We start from the raw sequence: 23,709 nt of genomic DNA, 5'->3' as shown, positions 1-23,709 counted from the left end.
ATAAAGGCGACTGGAGCGGGGTGGGGGAAGGCCATGGAAGGCTTTGAAGATAAGGACAAGGAGCTTGTGCTGGATCCAGGAGCGGACAGGAAGCCAGTGTATTTTTGTGAATTGCCCAGAGAGCTTCGGCTATGGGGTGCTATAGAAATATAATAAATGAATTAAATGAAGTGTAGGGATTTAAAGAGAGGCATTGTGTGGTTACATCAGAGCAATGAAGATAGTCAGGATGACTTTGGCAGCAGAGTGCTGAGGGGGCCAAGGTGAGACAACAGAAGACCAGAAAGGAGATGAGTGCAGTAGTTTAGGTGAAAAAGGAAGAAGTGTCATGACATGGACTGAACATGAGGAACAAAGTAGGGAGAAGGTCCAGAACATAACACCAGTGCTATGTGCCTGTTCAGCAGGGTAGATGGTAACATTGTCAGTGCTTGAGGAAACCAGACAGGAAGAGGAAGGCTTGGGAGGAAAGATGAGAAGTTCAGTCTCCATAAATATACATAAGTTTGCAGCCTTAGTCATTAGGGTGCCACAAGTCTCTTCTGTTGTTTCAATAAAACAAAAAAGCTCTTCAGGGCCTCTTGATAATATATATTTTAGGAACAAAGGGTTTGACCCAGAACATACTTAACTTGCAGGTAAATCTCACTGAAATCTGTGGAGTTTACTTCCATGAAAACAAGGTTATGATCAAGATGTAAAAATTCAAACGTAGGCACACTTCCAAGGAAGTAATAAATTGGGCAGGACTCATTTACCCCATCCCTAATCTGAGATGTGATGTTGATTGCTTGTTCCTTGCTGGGGAGGGGAACAACTCTGCAACTACTCAGAGACACACAAGCTATCCTTACTTCACATGGTGGTTGTCTGATAACAAGTTCCAGGGCACAGGTTCCTTACACAAATTAAGCTCTGCTTTCTTCTGAGTAAGCATGTTTAGCAGTGGAATGTTAAGCCACAGTCCACAATCCTTTTGGTGTCCTAGTGTTGTCTGCTGTGGCAAGAAAAGAAAAGCAGGCTTAGTCATTGGGGCAACCATTGGGATAGGGAGGGATAATTCAGAAGGACAGGCCCTCCGCCCTCCTGTCTTCTAAGCCCTTGTTTGATCTTTCTCCCCTCCCCCCCCCCACTTTTACCACTATATTAAGCAATACTAGCTTAGTATTTCTGGGGCCATGACAAGTCTTATAGCTCTGCATCTCATTCCCATAATGGTGCATCATTGGACATTGCATATGAACCAAATCACCTTTTGCCATGTACTTGGGGCCCATCTTGAGCCTTGGCACATGAAGCAGTAAGAGATCAAGGCAGGGAGAACATGAGATTTGCACATGAAACAGTAAGAAAAGAAGGCTTCTTTCTGTGTGATTCATTTTCCACATGTTGTGGGATTCATATGTGCTCTGGGGAGATGTTCCTGTCATAACTTTAGGAATATATGTATCAGTTTTGATGGATTGCAGCCATAATTATAATATAGTGATCTGAGTGGCTCATACTCTTTTCTCTAATTCAAGACAGACAAATAGCTGCACTTTGTTGTCTCCCTTGTTTGGGTGTTGCCCGTGTTCTCCTTGTAGCCTGCATGATGTTCTCTTCTGATAGGGATGTCAGCCAAGGGAGTCTCTGTTGTTTTTTTCCCCCTCTGAGATCATAGGATCCAGATCTGAAGAACACTTTCCAGACCTCTTTTCCATGGTCTTTTCAGTAGAAACCATGTAATGGGTACTTGGCTGTTATAATGCCGCTCATTTTCAATTTTAATTAAAATTTTAGATGTTAAAAGAGTTGCCTCATCTTAGGTTCTCATACAACTAATGAAATTGTAGTACTATGTGAACAAACTGTGTAAGCAAACCTACAGGCAAATGAAAAGCTACTTATCTCTCCTGTCCACTCTTTAGGGGTTCATCATACAAGGCTGTTTATTTTGCACTTTACCAGGCTTCTGTTTCCACATTCTAAGCGAGATAAAGATCAGCTCTCTACACAGACAAGTTCTCCACAGCGGAATCAGAGGGATTCCAGTATCTCTTGCTCTCTCTGCAAAGCAGCAGGGGCATCTTCATTGCTCTCAGCCACTTATGTGGGGGGCCGCTGTCATCTTCTTCCTTCCCTGGCCAGCTCTGCGCTCGCTTTGAGGCTCTTCTAGCCCAGCCAAGAAAACTCTCCTCCCAGCTCAGGTCAACAGGCAGACATGCTGGAGTGGGGAGAGCAATTGTGATTTTCCTTCTCTTCTCAATGGCTTTTTCTTACCAGGCTGTGGTTATAGCAGAACCACACATTTATACACAGCCATTAAAGCGGATTTACATTTAAATAGTGGATTATCTCAGGGTTTTTTTTTCTAAAGCAGTATAAAGATCCAATACAGTTGGATGTACCCCGGAGGTTGACTGCGTCATGTAAATGACCAGCAAACATTCATGAATGACCAATCATGAGCCCACAATAAATGCCTCATGTAAAGACAGCCTTAGTCCTAAAACTATAGCAGTAACTAGGTGTTTCTTTATATGAGTGGTCAGAAAAATGTAGCTAGAAGTGAGTTTAAATTTGGGGGATTAAAACTCCCCACCAAGGTTATGGTTTAGATATGAAAAGATGCATCTTGCCGAATGACCATTTACTACCTTACTTCAGTTATAGCTCAGTTGCATTGCAGAAGATCACTGATCTTGTTCTAAAATTATGTCTGTGTGCTGTGATTTCTAATCCATACAGGCTGTTTGCCAGTGTAACATGCTCTATTAGCACAACAAACTATGGAATACTAATCAAAATCCTTCTTGCATAGTGATCTGCAGTATCTTGTAACTTCTTAAATCAAAATTGTATGAGATGTAGGGATGGCGGAGAATTCCGCCATGGATTTCAGTGAGGCCGAATGCACTGGCATTCAGCCCCCCGAAACCCATGGCGGAACGGCCTCCTGCCACCCTGCAGAATCCCCCCCAGGACGAAGCTTACCTGGGGCGGATGTTCTGGCGGCGGCTCTGGTGGCGGCGGCAGCTGGTCTCTCGGCCGGCTGCTGTGGCTGCAAATGGCGGCCGCCATTTGCATCCTGCCAGGCTGCCGTGATAGGCTACGTAAGTATTTACGTAGCCTATCACGGCAAAGAGCAGGGGTGCAAATGGCGGCTGCTACGCCGTTTGTGCCGCTGCTCTTTCCGTGATAGGCTACGTAAATAATTTTGTAGCCTATCACAGTAAAGGCAGCCATGCAAATGGCGGCCACTACGCGTTTGCGCCGCTGCTCTTTCCGTGATAGGCTACGTAAGTATTTATGTAGCCTGTCACAGCAAAGGCAGCCACGCAAATGGCGGCCACTACGCCATTTGTGTAGCTGCGTTTACCGTGATAGGCTACGTAAATACTTAACGTAGCCTATCACAGAAAGAGCAGCGGTTCAAATGGCGTAGCAGCCACCGTTTGCACCCCTGCTCTTTGCCGTGATAGGCTACGTAAATACTTACGTAGCCTATCATGGCAGCCTGGCAGGACGCAAATGGCAGCCGCAACAGCTGGCCGTGGCCGGAACTTCGGCTGCGGACGGCCCTGGCTGGCGGCTCTGTGGAGCCGCCACGGAACAGAGCCGGCCCAGGGAGGATTCCAGGGGGAGGGACGGAGCGCCTCCCCCCCACCATGAATCCAAGCTGCGAAAAGTTAAGTGACTTTCGTACATCCCTAATGAGATGGGAGCACAGGAAGAGGAACCAGGTGCTAATCTGTGCTATTCCAAATGTTTCAAAGAAACATTCTAATGCTGGGGTGCCTGAGGGAAATTAAAAAAAAACAATCTCGCCTATTAGAAGTGGCAAAAGTCACAAACAATTACATACTTGTAAGCTAAGGAGGTACCGTACAATTGCGCTCATTTCACATGCCAGCAAGGTTATGCTCAAAATCCTACAAGCTAGGCTTCAGCAGTATGCGAACCGAGAACTACCGGAAGTACAAGCTGGGTTTTGAAGAGGCAGAGGAACTAGAGATCAAATTGCCAACTTTCGCTGGATCATGGAGAAAGCAAGATAATTCCAGAAAAACATCTATTTCTGCTTCATTGACTACGCTAAGGCCTTTGATTGTGTGGATCAGAACAAACTGTGGCAAATTCTGAAAGAGATGGGGGTACCAGACCACCTTACCTGTCTCCTGAGAAACCTGTACGAGGGTCAGGAAGCAACAGTAAGAACCAGACATGGAACAACCGATTGGTTCCAAATTGGGCAAGGAGTACGACAAGGCTGCATATTGTCGCCCTGCTTATTTACCTTATATGCGGAGTACATCATGAGAAAGGCCGGGTTGGAGGAATCACAGGTCAGAATTAAGATTGCCGGGAGAATTATCAACAACCTCAGATACGCAGACGATACCACCCTAATGTCAGAAAGCGAAGAGGATCTAAAGAGCCTCTTGTTGAGGGTGAAAGAGGAGAGTGCAAAAGCTGGTTTGAAACTCAACATTAAAAAAACTAAGATCATGGCATCTGGCCCCATCACTTCCTGGCATATGGAAGGGGAAGAAATGGAAGCAGTGACAGATTTTATTTTCTTGGGCTCCAAGATCACCGCAGATGGTGACTGTAGCCATGAAATTAAAAGACGCTTGTTCCTTGGGAGGAAAGCTATGGCCAACCTAGACAGCATAGTAAGAAGCAGAGACATCACCTTGCCGACAAAGGTCTGTCTAATCAAAGCTGTGGTTTTCCCAGTAGTAATGTATGGCTGTGAGAGCTGGACTATAAGGAAGGCTGAGTGCCGAAGAAGCGATGCTTTTGAACTGTGGTGCTGGAGAAGACTCTTACGAGTCCCCTGGACTGCAAGGAGGTCAAATCAGTCCATCCTAAAGGAAATCAACCCTGACTGCTCATTGGAAGGACTGATACTGAAGCTGAAGCTCAAATATTTTGGCCACCTAATGTGAAGAGAAAACTCCCTGGAAAAGACCCTGATGCTGGGAAAGACTGAAGGCAAAAGGAGAAGGGGACGGCAGAGGATGAGATGGCTAGATAGCATCACCGATGCAATGAATATGGACTTGAGCACACTCTGGGATAGAGCGGAGGACAGGAAGGCCTGGTGTGCTATGGTCCATGGGGTCACGAAGAGTCGGACACGACTGAACGACTGAACAACAACAAAGCTAAGGAGGAGGAATGTATATCACAAAGGGGGTTTAAAATGTATTGGTAATGGTAATCTTTTGGAAGAAGGAAGGATCTGTTAAAGGTTTAAACTATTTGTGCTGTCTCTTCAACTTGATGTAATGCTAAACGGATGCTGTTGAGTTTTGTTTGGAGGAGTTCCAAAGAAGAAACAAAATGGGTGCAAGTTTTCCTTTACTCTTTCCTAGTTCTTCACCAATGACTTCTATGCCAAATTGGTCCTTACAGTTGCCATGCCTTAAGCCTATATTTTTCTGAGTTGTAGGTTTACTCTCTTGCTGTGTAATGCAAACAATTCAAGTGATCAAAGAGTTCAGCTGCCTGCTAGGCTATTGTTCTTCTACAAGTTATTATCCTAAGGACTGCACATTTAATAACATGACAATCTAACCATAAATTGTTGTTGTTCAGTCGCATCCGACTCCTCGTGACCCCATGGACCACAGCACGCCAGGCCTTCCTGTCCTGTGCTCTCTCCCGGAGCGTGCTCAAACCATAAATTAGTTTATGGAAAAATGTGATTGTGCCATGTTTCAAAATAATTGCAGTCAATAACTTACAAAAACTTGATCTTTTTAATTTCTCCCCTATCCTACAATGTATAAGTAGGTACCACTACACCACTACAGCTAGACTTCATTTCTGAGGATACTCATATTTACTTATTTATTGGTGTACACCTTGTGCTTATCAGAAAAGGTTCAGGATGACTGTGTAAGTACAGTTGCTCATAAATGGGCAAGTCTCTGCCCCAAAGGGATCACTTTATTTCCAACCTATGACCGCAATCCACTTTGCCTGTGTAGATGGCTCTAATGATTTTATAACATCTTTGCATATAACGCCTGCAGCAGGCTACTTTAATTCTATACTTGATTGAAACTGCTGATCGAAAGCCTGATTCTGAAAACTACATATTTAAGAGATACTTACTGATATATGCTGTCAATGTTTTTAAAAAGCAAAGGGTTGGATAATCTGTTATAAAACATTTCTTGTAACCTAGCCAGGTAAAATGTTGATACTGAGATAATATCGAGTAATTTATCTGCATTGCTGATGTAGGATTTTCTGTTGCTGCTACTGCGTTCTCCCTTGAGTTCTGATTCTGCTGCTCACTGAATTCAGGAGAAGTGTGCACTCTGAATCTAGTGACAGACACATTGTTAGAAGTCTAGCAGCAGACTTCTGAATTGGCACTAATGAGCCAGCCCTGCCAAGAGAATATGAGGAATGTTTCCTTGCCAAGTCTTCCATTATAGCTGCTTCTTTTTTTGGTGATGATTGTTTCTTGGGCCTTTGGATTCAAACAAAACAAATCTTAGAGAACATGGGAAATGGCTGAACTCTTGTAAATTGCTCTCCATTACATTTCAAAGCAGTTTTCCAACCTGTATTCTTTTGGGAGAATATTGTACAAAAGATCCTGTGGCTTATACAGCATTTGTGTTTTGAATAGCTTTCCAAGTTTGTGAGAAGGGTAAATTTCCCCTGAGTCATATACATGCGTGGCTGCCTTTTGTGGCTGCACCAGCCACTCTTCTCTTATTAAAAAAGTCCATTTTCTTCTCTCCCCCAGTAACATAAGAGTAAATTATAAATATATAACAACAGTGCATACTGAGTTTCCCATCCCTGTAAGGGGCAGCCAGTGAAGAGTTGCAAAGGTGGGGAAACCTGGAACATGCTGCCCTCATATTATGCGTTTTGTTTTGCTACTTCTTACCAGGGAGAGAAGAGCAGGAGACACAGGGCTGTTGCTTTTGACAGCACGCTCTCATCTACAGTAACATTTTGTTGTGGCCGTCATGTGTTTTCATGTACATGTTTCTTCAGGTTGATAAGGCCGCCAGAATATGATGCTGGCAGTCTTATTTAAAAATTAAGGAGCATAGACTGAGCACAACCCTATACATGTCTGCTCAGAAGTAAGTTCTGTCCCTTTCAATATATAGTTACAGGATGTGGATACATTGGCTTGGAGTTGCTGAGAAATCTGCCCAGCGACCATGATTCATGTTAGGCACAAGGGAAGCGGCCCTCAACTTTCTAACCAGGAGCACTCATTTCAATGTTACTGACCTGCTCCTGCCAGATGAGTAGTTTTATAAGATCATTGTTTATTACTATTTGAGAGACAAGAATTATAGGAGAGTTGGCAGTTTTGGCCACCATGGAACAAGCCCAGGGCCTTGCTAGAATCAAGTCGACTCCATTACTGTTCTAGAGGCTCCATTGTAGGCCTCACCATGAAGATGCAGAGGTCACACTTGCTAACACAGCTTCTAGAACCATTCGATTTAGAGTTGCTGCTCAGGCAGCATTTCCCTGGCATGACCAGAATTTTGACCTCTTGGTCAGCTGTCAGAACTGGAAGACACAAAGCCAGAAAAGACTCTAGCTGAGCTGTTCTTCCCATTAGTGTGCGTGTGTGAGCTGTTGTAGCACGCTGATAAGTACTAAAGCATCACCTTTAGTGGTGGCTGCAGGGTTTGTGTTTTATGGCATTGTTATTTGTTGTACACTGCCTTGGTGATGTCTGTAGAAAAGTGGTATAAAAATATTAAAAATAAACAGTTTGCTGTGAAGACTAAGGCCTGTAAAATGTAGATGCATCATGCACTCTGTATTAACTTATCAGACGCAGATCTTCTCCTTAATAAGACAATAAGGAATGTGGCTTGCGCCACTAGGACAGGGCTGGGGAACCTTTTTTCTGTCAAGGGCTGCATGCTAGTGATGAGCAGGGCTGAAGCCAGCAGTGGGGTGGGTCCAGAGCCAAAAGCCAACAGGGCCACCCCCTTTTTTTCTCTCTTTCTTCCACTCCTTCTTCCTCCCTGCCCAGCAGGCTGCCAGGAAGGAACATGTCATTCCTGCCAGACGTCTGAATTGATCCCTTGCAGAGGCCTTTTACAGTTAGGCTGAGGGCCGCATGTGGCCCCGGGATGGCAGGTTGCCCACCCCTGATTTAGGATAGGGCTGGGCAGAAAATAGATCTCCAGATGTTTTGAACCAATTCCCAGCATTACTGGCTATTGACTATGCTGGCAGGGGCTTCTGGGAGTTGAAGCCGAAAACATCTAGAGATCTACCTTCTGTCTACCCCAATCTAGGATATATTTGACTAGAGTCCATCTGTTTGTGTTGGTCCCCTTCCCCCACTGTTGTGCAGATCAGCTAACCGTCCCAGAGTAGAGGCCTGAGCCTCTTCTGCTATTTCACTTCTAGCTGCAGAGTATCCCAAACCCACCTGTCTGAAGCTGAGATGCAGTGCAACAGATTCCATAGAACACTCAGTTGTGATCTATCTGTAGACAGGTGCAAGAGCATTCTCTTCAGAAAGGAAAGACATTCTGCAGAGCTTAGGGATACTAATTTGCAGACTTGTTTCTTGAAAACAATCCATGCTGAAAATATTGAGCGGCAGTGTTGTTTTTTGGATGTTTTTCCATTGTCTATAGGTAACTTGTACAGGATAGCTTTAAATGTACCGAGAGAGTAGGCTCCTGCTATGTTAATATTATACTTCATAGTTTTACCTCATGGCGAATGTGTCGCTTTTTTCTTCCACTCACAGGTTGAACAGGTGAAATTATTAGACCGATTCAGCACAAGCATCAAGTCGCAAACAGGAACTCTTTACCTTACGGCAACTCATCTGTTATTTATAGACTTAAGCCAGAAGGAGACATGGGTGAGGATTCTAAGTGCACTCTTGCAGTGTATTCCCTTAATTACATTCTGTGTTTTTGTTTTTTATTGTGTATCTTCTAAGGTCTAAATGGGCTGATTTAGACAACGCCCCAAGATGAGTCTCCATGCTTGTGATAAGTGGATTGTTGTTGTAAGCTGCCTGAAGCATGGGAGATGTGAGGTGTAATTGTTTTAAATGAATACAGAACTCTGTGCCTCCATGAGGTTGCCCTGATTGAGCCTCGCCATTTAATGATCAGGTTCGGACAATCACCGGGGGAAACAACGCAGCATTGGTTGTTTCCCCCACCCCTGCATGTCCTGGTCATGCATCCAGGATTATCCTAATTAGCTCCACAACGTCGCGGGTTACTATGTTATCTGAACCCGGCACACAGCAGTGATAACTTTTCACCCACCCTACAACCCCTACTGCAAGCCATGGGTTGTAGGGTGGGTGAAAAGTTACCACTGCCATGGTGCAGGTAATAAGAGTAATCCCAGTCACGAAACCAGCACACACGGGGGAAACAACCAACTTTGCGTTGTTTCCGCTGCTGATCATCTGAATGCCCCAGTGTGTTGCAAATGCACTCTTCTAAGGATCCGAGGTTCTAGCTTCCAGCCTCCTAAGGAACCTGGAGGGGTGGAATTACTTCACAGATGGCATTCTCACATCATTTGGGCCAGTTGCGCAGATATTTCTATGCCTACATGGCGATTAGCACTAAAGCATGTGAAGTGTCAGTCCCCACCCCAAGGCACACAATCCTCCTCCTCAGTTCGTAGCACTGCAGTTAGTTTGATTTTTTCAAGTGGGTTTTTTTTTAAGTGTCCTGTTTATCTCATAATGGTCTAGCTAATTAAACTGCATCAGTTTGTTAAGTTTTGAATAATTTTCCCCTTAGTGTCTTAATTTTAATCCTTCGAAAGAAAGATTATTTTGAGAATGTATGAACAAATCCCTGATTCTGCATTGTTAGTCGATATAAGTGGTTTCCCATCACCGCCCTTCTCCTCTCTTCATGCCAAGAGGAAAGAGAGAGAGAGTGTGTGTGTATTTGCGCATGTGCGTGCATGCGCACACCCTTGTCCTACTGATGGTCACCTTCATTGGCGGGACTAATATAAATATAGGTGAGGATCCATGCAACTGCTTCATGCGCCCAAAGGGGCATTGCATTTTGTTCTCCAGGAACAACCCCTGCCCCAAATTCCACATGATAAATTGCTTTTGAATCTGAGGAGAATGTTCAGATACAATTTGTGATGTAGCATGTATGCGTATCAAAAAAAAGTCAAAAACTTCTACTGGGTGTGCCTAAAGTTGCTCAGAAAGCAAGTTTGACATAATCTCTTGAACCTTTATAGTTAACTTGTAGATTGTGTGATTCTTCTGTAGAGACCAAGGATGAAGTGTCATTGAGCATGACTGTTGAATTAGTCTCCTTTGTGGATTCTTGTGTGCTACAGATATTGCACCATCACATAGCTGCAGTGGAGAAACTTGCCTTGACTACTTCGGGCTGCCCCCTAGTGATCCAGTGCAAGAATTTCAGGATAGTCCACTTCATTGTTCCCAGAGAAAGGGACTGCCATGATATTTATAACTCCTTGCTTCAGCTATCAAGGCCAGGTAGGGTGACGGCCTTCCTCATTATGGTGTGATAGATTCAGGTGTTGCTAGGCTTGTTCTCTCAAAACTAGACAGCAGGGGTCAGGCTCTTTTCTTTTTTTCCTCCCCTCCTGATCTGTTTTAGCAAGATATGATGAACTGTACGCCTTCTCATACAACCCAAAGCAAAATGAGGCGGAGAGAGTGCGAGGCTGGCAGCTGATTGACTTAGCGGATGAGTACAATCGGATGGGTGTGACTGACTCTAACTGGCAATTATCAGATGCGAATCGTGATTATAAGGTAATAGATTATACTTACTTACTTACTTACTTACTTATTTATTTATTTTCGTTTCTATACTGCCCAATAGCCGAAGTTCTCTGGGCGCTTCACAAAAATTAAAACCAGAAAGCACAGGTGCCAAGTGAACCTCTCTAGGGAGCTCATTCGTTACAATGTCATGCATTTATGTTTTGGTAGCCTGATTCGGGGCAGGGGGCATTTTATTAATCCTATAGTTAAAGAAGTAGGTGTTAGAAACCCTTGGTGATCTGTCAGTAGATCCGAATATACCTTCTGTGCATCCCTGATCAGGAGCAGTACAGTTAGGTCCCCTCTCCCCTTCTTGTAGAGCTCAGTTCAGTCCCGTGTGTGCAGCTGCATAGAAGAAGGAGGCTTCTTCAGTTCTCTTCCAGTTGCTGGTTTCAGTGGCAGTGTTTTTCCTCCCTAAACAGAGAAGAGGCAGTGTAGAATTAATGCCAGGAGTTGATTTTATCAGTGGCTAATTGTAGTAACTCCCTCCTTGTCCCCAGGTCCACATTTTTGTCCTGTACCTTAATTAAAACATTTGCCTTGATTACATTGTAATTGCTGGCATGTGTTGAGTGTTCTACATGAGTTTGGGGCCAGTCCTCAAATAGTTTTTGTAATGCTTTGCCCCCCAGACTTTTAATTGAACAGCTTTTCTTCTTGGGGCCTACCATTCTTTTTGTATTTTGGTGTGGAGATCTTCCTCAAATTGCCTGCCATTGGATTCATTCTGATAACTATCGAATTCAGAACTGTAACTGGCAGGATTCCTCGGGTGATGGATTTTTATTATTTTTCATGCGTCTTTAACAGCTTTTCATTCCTCCCCCCCTTGCTCGTGTTAATCTTTAGTGGAAAATATGACATTTAAAAATCCGTGTTCTTGGTGGCAGCTATCATTTCAATTGCACAACTATATATGTACTTCACTTTATATATATATATATATATATATATATATATGTATTTAAATTATGTATTAGTTTTATTTGGAAACTGATGTTGAAGGGAGGCTTAGAAATCCATAGATCGGTCAATCATTGGGAGTATTGGTGGGGTGGGGAGAGGCCATACCACATTTTATACTGCTTTATTTCTCATATTTTCACATATTACTCTTAGTCAGAAACAACTAGCCTCTTCAGGCTGGCCTTTACCTTGACTTGCTACGCAGCTCTGCTGCCTCGCATAAATCCACTGGAGGATGACTTTGCTCATGCTTTATTATAGAATCATACAATCATAGAATAGTAGGGTTGGAAGGGGCCTATAAGACCATTGAGTCCAACCCCCTGCTCAGTGCAGGAATCTAAGTCAGAGCATCCCTGACAGATGGCTGTCCACCTGGGACTCATGCCATCGTTGCTGCAAGGAGAGGAAGCCTTTCAGTATTGCAAGGCAGGTGGGATCCAGCACTCTTGCCGCTGCTGCCTTGCTGGAGCTGTACCTCCACCTGGAGGACTTCTACTCTGCCTCCTTGCAGACCCAGGTCCAGCCAAGCACCACCCCACTCCCAGCTGCAACACCTGTGGGAGCTGGGGCATAAAACCCAGGCCCGGTGGGGGGTGAGGGCCTGTCCCCCTGCTTGAAAGGAGGGAAGGGGACTGTTTGCCTCAGTGTGGCCTGCTGGACTGCCTGCATTAAATATGTGTTTTCCAATGAAGGGGGGAGGTGTTGTGAGCCAGGGAATGGTCATTACGGTTCTACAGGGCAGAGAGAGATACTGAGAGGGGAGACAGTCACACTCTAAAGGCAGAGTGTGTAACAATAGGGTGTTGACTGTCCCTAAACTGTTCCCCAATTCAACTAACCTGGATGGCCCTGGCAACAGACCCCCTGGGTTGAAACTGCTGCTGCTGAATGCCAGGTCAGTGAATGGTAAAACAACTGCTATCCAGGACTTGATCCTGGATGAGTGCACTGACCTGGATCCACTCTGACTTGGACGCTACAGTTGCTACAGACCCTAGTGGATGTAACTTTGGCCCCTGCTTGTCCAGTGTTGTTGGATACTTTTCAATTTGTACAGCCTGAGGATGTGGACAGGATCCTTGGAGAGGTGAGAGCCACCACGTGTGTTCTAGATCCTTGCCCTTCCTGGCTCATAAAAGCAGCCAGAGGTGGACTGGCCGAGTGGATAAGGTGAGTGGTTAATGCCTCCCTTAGGCAAGGCAGAATTCCAGCCTGCTTGAAGGAGGCGGTGGTGAGACCTTTGTTAAAAAAAGCCCTCCCTGAACCTCACTATATTGGATAATTATCAGCCAGTCTCCAATATTCCATTTCTGGGCAAGATATTGGAGCGCGTGGTGGCCTCCCAACTCCGGAGATTCCTGGATGAGACAGTTTATCTAGATCCATTTCAATCTGGCTTCAGACCCGGTTATGGGACAAAAACAGCTTTGGTCGCCTTGGTGGATGACCTACGCCGGGAACTAGACAGGGGAAGTGTGTCCCTGTTGGTTCTGCTGGACCTCTCAGCGGCTTCCGATACCATCAACCATGGTATCCTTCTGGGCCGCCTCGCTGGGATGGGACTTGGAGGCACTGTTTTACAGTGCTTCTTGGAGGGGCGGACCCAGAAGGTGGTGCTGGGGGGCTCCTGTTCGGCTCCCTGGCCATTGGCTTGTGGGGTTCCTCAGGGTTCTGTTTTGTCCCCCATGCTATTTAACATATACATGAAACCACTGGAGGAGGTTGTCCGGAGTTTTGGGGTTCGGTGTCACCAGTACACTGATGACACCCAACTCTACTTTTCCTTTCCATCTAATTCCAAGGAAGCTGTTGGGGTGCTGAACCGGTGTCTGTTGGCAGTAATGGACTGGATGAGGGCAAACAAATTGAAGCTTAATCCAGACAAGACAGAGGTGCTCCTGGTCAGTCGAAAGGTGGATCAGGGAATAGGGATACAGCTTGTGCTGGATGGGGTTACACTCCCCGTGAAGACACAGGTTCTCAGCTTGGGTGTACTTCTGGATTCAGCCCTGAGCCTGGATGCCCAGTGGCCAGGAGTGCGTTTGCACAGTTGAAGCTAGTGAGCCAGCTGCGCCCGTTCCTTGAGATGTCTGACTTGGCCACAGTGACACATGCCTTAGTTACATCCCGTTTGGGTTACTGTAACGCGCTCTACATGGGGCTGCCTCAGAAGAGTGTTCGGAAACTTCAGCTGGTTCAAAGAACTGCGGCCAGACTGCTGACTGGGGCTGGTTACAGGGAGCATACAACTCCCCTGTTAAAACAGCTTCAGTGGCTCCCAGTCTGTTTCCGGGCACAATTCAAAGTGCTGGTTATGTCCTATAAAGCCCTATACGGCTCGGGTCCAGGTTATCTGAAAGACCGTTTTCTCCCTTATGAGCCTACTCGTGCCCTGAGATCTTCAGGGGAAGCCCTTCTCGCCATCCTGCCATCATCACAGGCATGTCTGGTGGGAACGCGGGAGAGGGCCTTCTCGGTGGCTGCCCCAAGGCTCTGGAACTCCCTTCCCAGGGAGGCGAGAGTGGCACCCTCCTTGATATGTTTTCGTAGGCATGCAAAAACTTTTTTGTTCCAGCAGACCTTTGGGGATAACTAGTCTGGACCTGGGAAAATGTGACGTATGGATACCATTTTTGTTGTTCTGGTTGTCTTTTAATGTGATAATATTTTTACAATTTTAATATTGATGATTTAATTATATTTTTAACTTTTGTAGAGTTGTATTTATATTTCTATTTATAGGTTTTAATTGTAGCTGTTTTAACATTGTAAGGCCGCCTTGAGTCCCAGTATTGGAAAAAAGGCGGGATATAAATAAATATAATAATAATAATAATAATAATAATAATAATTCATTTTGAATGCCTCCAGTGTGGGAGAGCCCACCACCTCCCTAGGTAATTGGCTCCATTGTCGTATTGCTCTAACAGTCAGGAAGTTTTTCCTGATGCTCAGCCGGAATCTGGCTTCCTGTAACCTGAGCCCATTATTCAATGTTGCTATTCTGCTACCACTGTTCGTCTTCTCCCGTGTTACCATCAACCATAAGAGAGATGGCTTAGACCATGGACCTTCCTGCACTTGGAGCTGCATTCTATTCCCTCGTTAAAGTTGTCCTGTGGTCCACTTGAAGACATTTTTCTAGTGCCCTGAGGGGCTGTAGCTCGGTGGTACAGCACCTGCTTTGCATATCCCAGGTTCAATCCCTGGCATCTCCAAGTGGGGGTGGGGGGTGGGTGGGAAAGAACTCTGCCTGAAGCCCTGGAGAGCCACTGCTAGTCATTGTCAACAATACTGGATTAGATGGACCATTAGTCTGATTCTGTATAAGGCAGCTGTGTAGGTCCCTGTATTCAGAAGCCTTCTAGATAGCTATCCCAATCCAGCCATTTTCTGGCATGCAGGTTGAGCTCTGCCCCACTGATTTCAGTGCAGGCTTCCACTTGCACACAATACCTAAATGTGTGATGTTTCTTACACATCTTTTTTCTTTTCCCCCCTCAGATCTGTGAAACATATCCCAGAGAACTTTATGTTCCCAGGACTGCAAGCAAGCACATAATTGTTGGCAGTTCTAAGTTCCGAAGCAAAGGAAGATTCCCTGTGCTGTCATATTATCATAAAGATAATGAGGTATAGTCTGATTTCCTTTCAGTGCAAGTGGGCTAAAGGCTATTTTCCAACACAGGAAAAGACAAGAGGGTAAGTATTGTAACATTAGGTCCTTAGATCTATTGTAGCTTGACAAAAATGGATGCTCATGTTACTTAATAATACGATAGGACCTCCTTGAGTTGGTGTCTGTATCTCTACTAATTTTGTTAAAGATCCAGAAATAGAATCTAACCTGGCGTCTTGTGTAGCAATTCATACTAGTTGAAAAAAATAAGACTTCCAAGAGTTTATTCTCTCCCCTGCCCCCCCAAATGGGGGATGTTGAACCTATAACTAATGCCTAATAACTTGCTAATATAATGCATGGTGCGTAGAAAACAGGCAAATGTATCTTGGGCACTGAAACTGGTCTGAGTCAGCTACATTTGTAAATATACCTCTGTTTATAATGCAATCTGTATGCATCCCTTTTTAAAGAAACTAATCTGTCAACTTGGATGTCCAGCTTTATCACTAAATTTGGGCACAGCCTCTCTGGGTGTAACCGTGGAAACCATGGGTGAAATTCAGTCCCATCAGTAGAAATTCAGAATCCCCCCCCCCCCGAGACCTCAAAATTTGTTCCAGAGGTTTGCGGGGGGGGGGGGAGTGTTTGTTTCCAACCCATAAACCCTTGAAAACATTTTGGGGTTTAGATTTTCTTCTGAAGGTATTGCATGTTCAGAGTCCAGAGCATCATGGCTCTGGTTTTCATTTTGTCTTGTTGGAGAACTAAAAACTGGACTGAAATCTTGGCCTGCTATTTATGTCCTCTGAAGTGCTCTTTTGATCTGTTACCCTGTTTTTCTATTTGCCCCCTCTGTCTTCTCACTAGGCTGCCATTTGCAGATGTAGTCAGCCTCTCTCAGGATTCAGTGCCAGATGTCTGGAGGATGAGCAGATGTTGCAAGAAATCAGTAAAGCCACTCCTGCTAGTAGCTATATGTATGTCATGGACACCAGGCCTAAAGTACGTGTCTTTCCTGTCTAGTTGATTTTCAGTGTTAGGTGATACTGTCGTTCTGAGATGGGAAGGAATAAGGTGGGATTACTGTTGACTCAATGGTGCTTTATTCTTAGGTTGCAGTTTTTGTTTGGACTCAGTTTGATTGGTGTCCTGAGAACAGTAATGGAATGTCTGTGGCTTTTGTGCCCATGTACACAAATATTTGCGTACTCCATTTTTGGAGGAGTTATCTGACCGAAGTCCCTGGCCAAGATCCAAAGAACTATACAGCTAATTCTGTGCCTCCAAGAGGCTTTGGTCTGGTGTTTCTCAAAGTAGCAACCTTCCATTCTACATAGTAACCCAGTCTGGAAACAGAAGAGACTTTCAAAACAGTTTGTAATTATGGTATTGGGAACTGCTGTTGGGGGTGGGGCAGGGAAAAGGGAGTTGATTGAGGCTCCAGTCTCTCTGGGGATGTGGGTTCAAATCCCACTCCTGCCACCACCTGTGATGTTCCTGCCCCTTTCCAGTGAGAATACCCATTCTCTGAGACCTTTCTCACTCCAAGCAGGAAACACCTTCCCCACACACAATCACGCTCCTACCAGGACCTTTAAGGCTCAAGGCCAGCCCACACTCAGTCCTCTAATTGCAAGGACATACCTGTTTATAATATCACCTGAATTGTTTCCTTCATTACCTATTTACCTTCTCCTTACATAGCCAAGAGCAGAAGGTGTAGGATTTGGTGAAACAAGTAAACTTTATTAATTATAGGAAATAAGTTGTTGAACAGTAAATAAGCAACTCTTAATGGTTCTATTAATGTATGTTCTCTCATACATCAGAGCACACTCTTAAATCAAACACTTCACAATCACCACAGACCCCTCTCAGTTCTAAAATCTTAACACATCAATTCCCTGTCTCTGATCACTATCTCTGTCTCTGTTCTAAACTCTGTCTGACTCACACAAGCACAGTATGCAGCCTATATATCACACACTCCCCCTCTCATTCAGCCATTCACACATGCAGATCCACTATTCTTCCTGTCACTCATCCCATTCTCACCCTACAGATACTCAGCATAAACATAGACTTTTAACAGGAATACACTTCTATAGTCACAAGTTCACTGTTTACATTCGTGTGATGTCATGAATATCCTACGAAAGCTGCCCAAGCCCCTGAGGGCACCTAAAGTGTGTCTTTGCTTCTGGGCCGTAGTATCCTGGGCTTAGGCAGTGCTTGCTCTCAATCATCCAGCATGTGTGGCTTCAGTTCAGGTTCCCTGTACTATATAACATGCAGTCTAACGTTACAAGGTGAGGAGGATGGCTTCTAGCACTTCCTCCTCACCTGGTAACATTACCTGCATGTTACCTGGTAGGGAATCGGGATTCAATGTGATTAGTGACTTGGCATAGCAGGGAGGAGGTCATCAAGAAAAGCAGATGGTCTGGAAACCCAGTAAACAAATGGTCATAATCGTCCTCACTCTCAAGTACACACAGTTCAGGATGCACATCATGAATGTATCATTTAAATATTGCTTTCTTTCCTACATTGTGACTACTTTGCCTTCCTTGCTTTAAGCTGAATGCAATGGCAAACAGAGCTGCAGGTAAAGGCTATGAAAATGAAGACAACTATTCCAATATTCGATTCCAGTTTGTTGGTATTGAAAACATCCACGTGATGAGGTCCAGCCTGCAGAAGCTTTTGGAAGGTATGCATGTATGTGCTCCTAACTGGTATAAATCACTTGATGATTCTCCCCCGCCCCCCCATCACTCTTATACATCTTTAAAATGGGGTTGTAATTTCAAAAATAAACTGCTTCTTCAGACACATTTTTTGAAAGGAGGGTAACTTTTGGACCCTGTAGAAAGAACTGTTACTATCTGAGTTTAACCATGGAGTTTCTTTCCATTTTAGTCTGTGGGACAAGAGGCCTGTCAGTCAACGATTTTCTGTCTGGTTTGGAGAGTTCTGGATGGCTGCGACACATCAAAGCCGTCTTGGATGCTGCTATCTTCTTAGCCAAAGTAATTAGCATTCTTTAATTTGTGGAGAATGGTGGATACCTATATTATACCCTAGTAAATTCAGCTTCCATTCAGCATGCTTCGTTACATTCCAGGCTTTGTTACCAAAAGTACCAATATCCCAACAGAATGTTCTTCCTGTCTTAGTAATGAAATAATTTCTGGCCTCAAATCCGGAGAACTGTGTGGTGTAGTGGCAAGAGTGTTGGACTGGGAGCCGGGAGATCCGGGTTCTAGTCCCCACTCGGCCATGGAAGCTCACTGGGTGGCTTTGGGCCAGTCACAGACTCTCAGCCCAACCCACCTCACAGGGTTGTTGTTGTGAGGATAAAATGGAGAGGAGGAGGATAATGTAAGCCACCTTGGGTTCCTTGCAAGAGGAAAAAAGGTGGGGTATAAATGCAATCAATCAGTCAATCAAAACTGCAGGAGGTGATGCAATCTGCTGTCATGTTTATGGAGTCCCCCGCTCTCCGCTATGCGGGGCAGGACTATAGTTCAATAGTAGAGCAGATGCTTTGCATGCAGAAGGTCCCAGGGTTCAATCGCTGGCACCTTGAATTAAAGCAAGGATTAGGCAGCAAGTGATGTGAAAGGCCTCTGCTTAAGATCCTGGATTTCTGCTTCCAGTCAGAGCAAACAACACTGGGCTTACATCAACAGTCAGACCTGGTATAAGGCAGCCTCCTACGTTCCAAATATGGCCAATATCATCAGCTTCAGTGCTGATCACCTTTTGGCATTAGGAGGGGAAGAGTGAGTGGACTGAGTGACTTTTACCTAGTGATGGCCACCACTTTGGATGGTTTTAAAAGGGGATTGGACAAATTTCTGGAGGAGAAGGCTATCAATGACTACTAGTCCTGACAGCTAAATGCTACATCCAGTATCAGAGGCAGTATGCCTATGGGCACCAGTTGCTGGGAATATGAGCGGGCAAGTGCTGTTGCACTCATCCTCTGCTTGTGGGTTTCCCATGGGCAGCTGGTTGGCCGCTGTGTGAACAGAATGCTGGACTAGATGGACTCTTGGTCTGATCCAGCAGGGCTCTTCTTACGTTTTTATGTTCTTACCTCCTCACGCAATCAGCTGTAAATGCACCGTAGAGCAGCAACCTATTGCACTGTTAGAGCAGATCCAAGTGAGGGTATCTCTTGATGTATCAGGGCAACTGTGTGCACCAGCAAGTGATGCTCAAAGGCTGTTGCTAAAACTAGACCAGGCTGTGCATCTAAATCAAACTGAACCCCTGAGTTTGATTTTCCTCCCTGTGATCTACAGGGATTAGTAAGTCCTTGTTATCCTTTTCACAGGCCATAGCTCTTGAGTGTGCAAGCGTGTTAGTACATTGCTCTGATGGCTGGGACCGGACATCTCAAGTGTGTTCCCTGGGGTCTTTGTTGTTGGATCCATTTTACAGGACAATCAAAGGATTCATGGTGGGTACTCAAAGCAAACTGAGTTGCTTTTTAGTTGGCACTTGTTAAAACAGAGTTACTTTGAACAACTTGGGGTTGCACAAAGTGATACATCTTTTGGAATGAATGTTGCAGATTAGACTGGAGTTTGGTCGTCTTATTAAAAATAGGGATAAAAACATCTTTCTATATATGGGGAAGACCCCAATTCAGATAAAACTTAAATTAGTAGGAGACAGGATGCAGCATGTACTGGCACTTTAAAATAATGCTGAATTTCAATAACAGCTTAAGCATTTAAGGGAAATCAACCACTTAGTAATTCCTCAGTGAGTGTGAAATAGAGGCCCCGCTGTCCTGGAAAATGCTGACTTGATTCCTCCTTTAAATACTAAACACATTGGCTGAATCAGTGCTATGTCTTTTGTGACTCTGACACTAGATTTAAATCTAATAGATATATAGTTGAGTTAGGACTCCTCTGTGACCTGCTCTGATGTTTTGAACAACCAAGCCAAGAAATCTGAACTGAGAACTCTGTCCTGGGGAAGACCCAGCATGGTGTAGTGGCTAGAGTGCTGGACTGGGAACTGGGAGATCCAGGTTCTAGTCCCAGCTCAACCATGGAAGCTCACTGGGTGACGTTAGGCCAGTCACAGACTCTCAGCCAACTTACCTCACAGGGTTGTTGTTGTGAGGATAAAATGGGGAGGAGGAGGAGGAGAATGTAAGCCGCCTTGGGTTCCTTGCAAGAGGAAAAAAGGTGGGATATAAATGCAATAAAATAAATAAATACATAAATATTATCTAAACTAAAGCCTACAGCATAAACGTAGATGAACAGCTAAGGTTTTGTTTTCTCCTAGGTTTTGGTTGAGAAAGATTGGATCGCTTTTGGACACAAATTTTCAGACAGGTAGGGACTTTTGCTTCAAAGATGCTGTGTGTTTGAATTGTTTATGTATTGTACTTTATCATGTTAAATTAATATTTCACTGACAGGTCTGCATATTTGTCAGCTTATAGAGACATCTCTGCTTTTAGCCAAGAAGGAGTATTTTCCCTGTCTTGGATAGACCTCAAGACTTTACTAAGTCCACGAAATGACCACAGAGCTGACACAGCCTCTGAATTTCTGTTTTCCCTGTTTCTTATTGAACTACCCGACCCAAAGTGTTCAGAAAATATTAGTTCCCTTGGACCCTGCAGAGCCCTCTCCTGGTTCTTGGCACCTATCCTGTGTCTTGAAGTGTCGCTAGTTAACTTAGGACCAAGGGATGAGCTGCAAGTCATGCTCATGTGGTTTCTTTTTCTCTCTCTCTTTCTCTCTGTCCGAATTATGGGCAGTGTCCAGTGCGACACTGCCACTAGTGTAAATGACATTGCACTAGCATAAGCTACCTCTAGTGCAACACCAATAGCATTGGCTGGTGCAATGGGTTTTCCAGGGAAACCTGTTGCTCCAGCAGATGCTGTCGGTGTTGCGCTAGGGGTTGTTTCTGCTAGCACAACGTCATTTACATTAGTGGTAGCATCAGATTGGATACTGCCCTATGTGTATGTCTTAAGCTTGCATATGCATATATACGTGTGCATATGTGGTTCCAGTGATTAGATCTAAAAATCTGGCCTTCTTCCCAAAGATCTCAATTTCACGTTTCCCATTTTATTTATTTTTATATGTGGGGTTTCCTCAGTTCGGCATATATTTCTCAGATATATGATAATACAGCAATACAGCAGCCAGGGTCCAGAAACTGCACAGCTAGTTCCATGTGCCGAAGGAGGCTGTGGGCTTGTGTGTTTCAACTAGATGTCCGTTTCACCACCACACATGCCCCCTGCCACATGACAAACTGCTTTTGAAACGAGGAGGGACTTCCAACAAGCAGTGTCTTAAATGGAATAAGAACGTACTGTTAAAAGAAAAGGCAAAACGCCCATTGGGCATGTGTAAAGTAAGCTCTTTGGATCAAGTAATTCCAAGTAAGCCAGTAATTTCGTTTTCTTTGTGATCTCCAACCATTGTCACATAGATGAGACCAAACTGAACATATGAAAGCAGAAGGAGCTATCTGGACTGTATTACAATCCTGTAACTACCCAGGATTAGTCTTGCCCAGTATTTCGTCATGTAATCCTGAAGTGCTTTTGTAGCAGCTATTTTTATTTTGGTGAAAATGAAAAATTGAAGTTCTAATGTATTTCTTCTTGGCCCAATATATACATGTATCAAGTGAGGCTGCTTCGCTAATGATTCCATACAGTATGGTGAAAAAACATGGGATTCTGTCTTAATCATTAACATGGAATATAATTTATAGGTGTGGCCAACTGGATGGTGACCCCAAGGAAATCTCACCAGTCTTCATCCAATTTTTAGAAAGTGTCTGGCACCTGATGGAGCAGTTTCCACAAGCCTTTGAGTACAATGAGGCTTTTCTCCTTCAGATCCATGAACACGTCCATTCATGCCAGTTTGGAAACTTCATTGGAAACTGCCAAAAAGAACGAGAAGAACTCAAGTAAGGCTTCTTACTACCAGCGGTTTGTTACACAGAACTAAACTCTCTCTGCTCTTTCCCAGCAAGAGGAGTCAGGGAGTCTCCCCATGGAGTTATTAAATATGAAGCCATCAGATAAGATCTGTGGTGGAGAGCAAGCTTTGCTGGACTGCAAAGCAACAAGTGGTTCTCATAACAGCTGATGCTCAGGATCAGCTTTCTAATGGAGGAAAAACTGATACAGCAACTACATAAGGGAAAGATTTTTTCCATTTCTCAGAACTTGAATACATGCAAAATCTTCCTGGCAATGTATGCCTTTTAGTAAGAGAGAAGATTACATGAACCTCATTCTCCTTCCAATATCTCTCCCTCCACCCTGCCCTGTATGCCATTTCACTTATTTAAATCTCCAACCCCAAGCTGCTATTTTCCATAGTGGGTGGCGGGAGGGGAAGTATCTAAATTGTATTGTCTTTTTTCTACACTCTTAAATTTGGTAAACACTCTCTGTGTATTCTGGAAGGGGGTCCAGACATACCTTTTTAACTTGGCTTTTGAAATTGTTGTGGCTCGTAAGGTTTTTTTTAAAATGTTTTACTATGTTTTTATTTGGTTATTTTTTATTTTCTGAATGTTTTGTAAACCACCTTGGCTGGCTTCAGAAAGGCAGTATAGAGCTACAATAAATAAATAAAATAAACAGCAGTGTTGGGTCGGACGGGTTAAAAGAGAACCTCTCCTCCACCACCACAGCTGTAATCCAATTCTGCCCCATCTCCCCCATGGCTGCTTTCTTATCATAGATCTCCCACATCATGTGAGATACGGTACTAAAGTTCTTTAGCTGCTGACACTGATTGACTCTAAGTTCTTCTTGCCTTAAGACTGAAAGAGAAGACTTATTCACTGTGGCCTTCCCTTCTGAATGAGCGTGAGAAATATCTAAACCCTGTCTACAATGAGAATTTTTCTGAGTCGCTTACGGTTCTGGAGCCTGACACAGTATCCTTTAATTTTAAGTAAGTTTTAATTACATTTTTATTTTGTATGCTCCAGCTATCAGAACCTTGTATCTAAATAATATTATGGTTGTTGCATTCAGGTTTTGGAGAAACATGTATCATCAGTTTGATCACACAATGCATCCCAGGCAATCTGTACTCAGCCATGTCATGAACATGAGTGAGCAAAATAAACTACTGGAGAAAGACATTAAGGAACTGGAAGCTGTGAGTAACAGCAAATAACTAATTTTATTTCTGTCCCCAGCACAGCTCTGCTTTCCTTTTAAAAAGTTACCAAAATTGGGACTTCATCCCTATACATTCCTTTTTAAATGGTATTTTCTTTGCATTGCTTTTGT

The 23,709-nt window shown here is 44.1% G+C and overlaps 1 protein-coding gene across 2 annotated transcripts in view; it reads left to right on the top strand.

The window, feature by feature from the left end:
• The window catches only part of MTMR6 (myotubularin related protein 6), a 29,774-nt gene that overhangs the window by 2,889 nt on the left and 3,176 nt on the right, over positions 1-23,709 (top strand). The window contains exons 2-13 of one of the 2 annotated variants that reach the window (XM_084842893.1): positions 8,753-8,869; positions 10,342-10,504; positions 10,629-10,786; positions 15,272-15,400; positions 16,257-16,391; positions 17,970-18,102; positions 18,312-18,421; positions 19,735-19,860; positions 20,706-20,755; positions 22,164-22,364; positions 23,231-23,365; positions 23,449-23,575. In XM_084842893.1, the coding sequence (XP_084699019.1) occupies positions 8,753-8,869; positions 10,342-10,504; positions 10,629-10,786; positions 15,272-15,400; positions 16,257-16,391; positions 17,970-18,102; positions 18,312-18,421; positions 19,735-19,860; positions 20,706-20,755; positions 22,164-22,364; positions 23,231-23,365; positions 23,449-23,575 (1,584 nt within the window). The remainder of the gene's footprint in view (positions 1-8,752; positions 8,870-10,341; positions 10,505-10,628; positions 10,787-15,271; positions 15,401-16,256; positions 16,392-17,969; positions 18,103-18,311; positions 18,422-19,734; positions 19,861-20,705; positions 20,756-22,163; positions 22,365-23,230; positions 23,366-23,448; positions 23,576-23,709) is intronic. The other variant, XM_084842894.1, reaches the window with a different exon arrangement.

This window comes from Heloderma suspectum, chromosome 3, assembly GCF_057233095.1.
Source record: "Heloderma suspectum isolate Gila_16-S chromosome 3, 16-S_ref, whole genome shotgun sequence".
NCBI classification, from domain to species: Eukaryota; Metazoa; Chordata; class Lepidosauria; order Squamata; family Helodermatidae; genus Heloderma; species Heloderma suspectum.
Note: the sequence above shows the minus strand (reverse complement) of the source record. Positions and strands in the feature narration are given on the sequence as shown.